We start from the raw sequence: 5,612 nt of genomic DNA, 5'->3' as shown, positions 1-5,612 counted from the left end.
ATCCTCTCTAAAAGTATCATGTGAATCACAGGTTTTTAAGAAATTACTACGCACTTACTATGTAATAACACCTGTTTGTATTTTTACCAAGTAATTCCTGTGTAATAACAATAGTTGATAAATGTTAACTAACTACACTCAATAAATGCACAAGCTATGACAATAAACCCTGCCTTCATTGTCAACCGTGTCACACTTGATGGGTAACACGGTTGACATTTCTTCCATTTTAGGCCTTTTTGCTAGCTGTAGCTTTAGCTAGCTGACAGCACGTAGCCTTTATCAACTCATGTTTTTATACATTTTCTCTACCTTTTTTAAATATAACATCTAAAACTAGTAAACAAAAATTGTGATAACACGGTTGACGAGATAATAATCACTCTATGTGAGACAGTAATATTTATTAATATTCAAGAGGAGAAGTAGAAATTACAAACTGTATTTAAAATGTCTGCCGCTGAAAGATGTGACATCACTTACATTGGATATGTGACTTTGGAGCAAACCATTGCTAATGTATTGGGTTTTTTTCAATGGGTAACACAGTTGACAAAGATTTATCGGACACATACAAAGTGAATAATTCCATCCATATTCATAAGTCAAATAGTGTTTAAAACACCTTTCTCTAGTTGTAATCATTATTTTAAACAAATACAGGTTCAAATAATATGCAAAAATATGTATTCTAGTGTAAATTTGAAAGGCCAAACTTGACATCTGGCAAATTGGACAGCACAAAAAAAGCTAATTTCAATTTAGCATGTGCATTTTCTCCTAAAAAAAATATGGAGCAGGTTGACTTTTTTGCAGAAAATGAATTACAAATATGCACCAACATGAAAGTGATCATTGCTTGAAGAGAATATTCAGTAAAAATTATAAATACAACCCAAGGACATGACATGTACCCTTAATTATAGAATGACTCAGGTATTTCATGAACTAAGCCCAGGTAACCAGTTGTTTTAGATCAGCCAAAACAAAACGTTACCTCGTTGCTGACGTAACTACGATGGATAGGTGACTGGGAGCGTTATATGTAGGCTATGTAGCTGTATACAGTCTCAGTAGCTGAATGCGTAGAGCAGTGGACTGTGGTGTTACCTACAGACTTCTGCCACAAGATCGAAACCAGCTCAATCCGATCTCGAATGATTATGTTGTTTTTACATTTTTTTTATTTTTTTTGTAGGTGGCTGTGATGTGGTGCTTACTTAAACAAACATTTTTGCGGCAGTAGATCTGGGAAACGATTTGAAAATTGCCAGGAATATGTTCGGGATTGTGTAACGAATCAAATGACAGAGGCAGACCAAAACGGAGCTGTTAGGTAAATACAACACACGGAAACCAGTTGGTGTGGAACTGTAGGGGTGTAACACCGGGACTGAGTGGCTTTTCAACTGTATTTACTAATCCACGCCCTGGTGGTTGTTCTGTGTGCTATCGTATAGCTAGTTGAATAACTGTTAATGTGTTACCGTTAACACAACGGACACCTACCGTATGAATGTGACTATACTCCAGTGTTACATACATGTTAAAATACGGTACTTTATCATTCCATTATGTATCTTGCACACTACACTATTGTCTATATTGCCAATAAAACTAATGATAATTGTATATGTTTTGTAATTTTTTATATTGTATATTAAAGTTTTAAATCCCATCAAGTCTGCCTCTTCATTAATTCCTGCTAATAATACAATTGGTATCATGGTTGTTAAAGTTTTTTAAAGGTTAGGGAAATGTAAAAAAAGAACGTTTGTGTAACGTTCTATAAAGGTTGCAACGTTGTGTGACCTCCCCTCTCTTGATTTAAAGGGTGCTGGAAACATTCAACTGGCCATTAAATTCACATTTTTTTAATATCCACAAGATTGAGAACCACAGGAAACACCATTCACTAGTGATCAGTTCAAAGTAAATCCTCCATCCCAATCAGTTAAATCCCAAATGGAGGTGCAGAACTGTTTGTGACCTTAGGGACAGAGAAGTTGGCTTGTGGCCGGAAGACTTGAGGCTTAAATCTTTGGACCGGCTGGGAAAAATGCACATTAAGCAAACTGACCACTGATTCTAAAGCCATGCTGTCTTTTGCTGCTGACCACTGAGCAGCTTCAATGCCAATCAGCATGGGTGTACTCCTGACAAAAGGTCAAGTGCAACGTGCTGGTGTCTTGTGCTGGTGTGACAATGATGCACATTCTTTGGTGAGGTAAACAACCTCACAGGACACTTCCTTAGTTCCCTTTAGGCCTGTGCTGAGCCCCTTTTTCCATATATTCCTGTGATGGTCAGGATCCTGATATGTACCTGCCTTTTCCCATCAGGCATTGTCTGGATCACCTGGACATGAGTCTAAATCATTTGAGGAACTCCTGACTGACATTGGCCCTGTTTCCTCCTGCTCTGGGACTTGCGGGACCTGTAGGGAGATGATCGTCTGTGCTGTAAGTGCTCGCTCCCTGAGGGGAATAAGAGAGTAAGAAGAAACAACACTTTAGGTTCAGCAATTACTTCATGTGCACTTTTTATGGTGTTGTGGTAAAATGTCTAACACATACAGTAAATACAGTGGTTTCAACCTCACATCATGCAACAAATGTCCATTTTAATTAGTCATTGTAGTAGAAGGAGTCATAATAATATCAAACAACATGCAAAACAACTAGTTTCAACTGTTTCTTTAAATCAAGGGATCTTATCTATTATCCATTAATCACCCTTCTATATAAATACTGAATATACACACACTGTGTATATATTATCAAATTTTTAAAATAATAAATATTTTTAAATTAAAGGACAGGCCAATTAAGTTAAGTCAATGTTCTCCTGGTGAGTTGCTTCAGGTGTATACAAAAATATTTGTATTTATGTCTGATTAACTATTGTGGACCCATACCAAAAGTTAACATAAAGAACAATACAGTAAAAGCTAATACTACTGGGTTTCCTGTGTTGTCTAATGTTGTCTTCTGTTTAAGAACTGGTTTGATATTTTTGGAAATGTTGCCTTGGCAAGATACTGAATGAATGCATTTCCCAAAATGTAGAACTATTCCTTTGACAGATCTTGATCTGGTTTTGAAAGATAATTAGTGCGATCAGCATAGCACCTATTCAAACAATATATTATTTGGACAGAAGAGTGTACTATTTTTTATTTATTTTTATACATAAATGTGTGGAGGTGTGTTTGGGTTGTGTTTTATCAAACAGTAATTACTAAATGTAACGGGCATAAGAAAGTGATATACTGCTCTAAGATACTGGCCCCATATGTGGTTTATTGCATATCGCTTGTAAAAAACAACATGTAGACTTGTTTGTTATGGATGAGCTAGTTGTCATCTGTGAACTTTTTTCCACATAGTTTTATTTCATGTTACTTCATGTGACACTGTTTATTTTAGAAATCGAGACATTTTTTTCTATGGGCAAATGTTCACATGATTCTGTAAAAAAAAGCATGTGTTCTGAAATTCAATGCACTATAATAGCACTTTCTGATATGGCTTTATCAATGATTAAAATATAATACTGTTATTTAATTTTTTAAGTTATAAGCCAGAACTAATTTAAGGTTGCCAAGTTGTGAAAATATATCTAGCTTTAGTAATAAAGATGGGAACCTCGTATGACTCACCAGCATGAAGGATTTTGCACAGCTCGCAACCGAAAAGTTATTGCTCATAATGATACCCGGGTGGATAACTAACTCTAACGGATTAATCTTTGGGACATACCGTGCTATGTGTTGTGCGTGTGGCCAGTTGGCGTGCACAGTCCAGCCGAGGACACTCTTCAGGTATCGAGAACAGCAGGGGAACCTGTGACTCAACTGCTCCATAAGTTCCTCTTTACGCAAGCCGTAAACAACAGGCGCAACACATTGCGCTAAGCTGAAGAAAGCAAAGATGACCACGGCTGCCAGCTCTTTAGTCTCTGGCTGAATGAGCTTCCGGTTGATCAACACCGTGAGGACGAAGTTTACAAAGTTAGGAAGGATGTAAACTGCCAGCTGACTGCCGTGCAAGGCGATTGTCCTGCACCCGGTCCTGTTGCGCCGATTCAGCACCCCTAAACGTCGCCCCTCCATCAGTATCCTCGCGTAACTGTACAGTATGAGCAGCGCGCACAAAGCTATGAACAACACCTTCTGCAGCTGGCCTTTTCTCAACTGCTCCCGGCCACACATACCGTTATAGCCGGTATCCTCAGAATCCGGTTGGAGGAGGAGCAGACTGATGGGAATAATCAAAGCCACGAGCCATGTGAACGCCCCCAGTAGCCAGGGCCAGCGACCCGCGGTGCAGGTGGAGGTGTAGCGCATCGGGTGGCACACTGCGCAGTAGCGGTCCAGAGCCATCACCGTGAGCGTCAGGAGGATGTTTGAGGCGCTGCTGATCAAAATGGTGATCATGGCCAGGCAGGCGGAGCGGACCGGCTGTGCGTCCAGGTGGATCTGGTAGTAGAAGACACTGCTCATCCCCAGGTGAACCAGGGCGGATACCAGCAGGTGGAAAATCAACACAAAGCGGGCCTGATTCCGGAGCTGCTCCACGCGAGCTATGGTCCAGTTGATGATAAGGTTGAAGAAGAGGAGCACCGAGAAGGACACGGTGGACACGTAAAAACGCACGCAAGTGAAGTCCCTCACCCGTGTTGTCGACACCGTGCTGTTGTTTGCTGACATTATTTCTCGTCTTCGGTTCGGTTGGATTAATTGGATAATTGTAACGATGATGATGATGATGATAGCAGTGGAGTTGATGGGGAAGAGAGTTTGTCCGCCGCATGGTCCTCACTCACTCACTGCTGTCTCACTGAAGACTGACTCAATAAGATCAACCGCACACTCACTCTTTCACGCTCTCTCTCTATTCTCTCTCTCTCTCTCTCTCTCTCTCTCTCTCTCTCTCTCTCTTTCTCTCTCTCACGCACACACTGTCTGTCTCTCTTTCTCTCTCTCTAACAAACACGCACGCACACACACATGCAGTGGCTTGCATACATTTACACACTCATGCTAAAGTTGATTAAAAAGAGGAACAAAAAAAAACATCTTTTGGAAATTGATGTTAATGCCTTAATTAAAGAAAATAAGAAAATCCAACCTTTTAAAGACACCAATTTTCTTTGTGAATGAACAATGTATTGTAAATATATAAATGTTCTTCCTTAAAGTAAAGGGGGCATCAGTATACACACCCCTATGTTAAATTCCCATAGAGGCAGGCAGATCTTTATTTTTCAAGGCCAGTTATTACATGGATCAGGATACTATGCATCCTGATAAAGTTCCCTTGGCCTTTGGAGTTAAAATATTCCCCCAAAAGTTTGTAGTCTTCTGTTATATCATATTTACTTTTACAGTTAATTTATTGCTTGCCTTACATTTCCATTTCACATTTGGGCTCCCTTCTTTTTTAAATAGTGTAGCCAAACACTCTTGAAACTAACCAACAGAGCAGTAGGATGTTTGATAAATGTTATATGTTTCTGCCCCCTTCTGCTGAGAGCAGGAACAGCTGGCCAATCAGAGGTGCGATTGCTGCTCTCTGCAAGAGTATATGGATGCAGCCTGGAGCGTCCCA

The 5,612-nt window shown here is 39.8% G+C and overlaps 1 protein-coding gene across 1 annotated transcript; it reads right to left on the bottom strand.

The window, feature by feature from the left end:
- Positions 1-1,186: 1,186 nt before the first annotated feature.
- zgc:194312 (odorant receptor 131-2) lies at positions 1,187-4,918 on the bottom strand. Its single transcript, XM_032511360.1, has 2 exons — positions 3,762-4,918; positions 1,187-2,477 (listed from the first exon to the last, which is right to left on the bottom strand). The coding sequence occupies exons 1-2, from the start codon at positions 4,709-4,711 to the stop codon at positions 2,339-2,341; spliced, it is 1,089 nt and encodes a 362-aa protein (XP_032367251.1). The 5' UTR covers positions 4,712-4,918; the 3' UTR covers positions 1,187-2,338.
- Between the last annotated feature and the right edge of the window lie 694 nt (positions 4,919-5,612).

The sequence above is a fragment of the Etheostoma spectabile genome, unplaced genomic scaffold, assembly GCF_008692095.1.
Source record: "Etheostoma spectabile isolate EspeVRDwgs_2016 unplaced genomic scaffold, UIUC_Espe_1.0 scaffold352, whole genome shotgun sequence".
NCBI lineage: Eukaryota > Metazoa > Chordata > Actinopteri > Perciformes > Percidae > Etheostoma > Etheostoma spectabile.
This window is presented reverse-complemented; position numbering and strand designations above follow the sequence as displayed.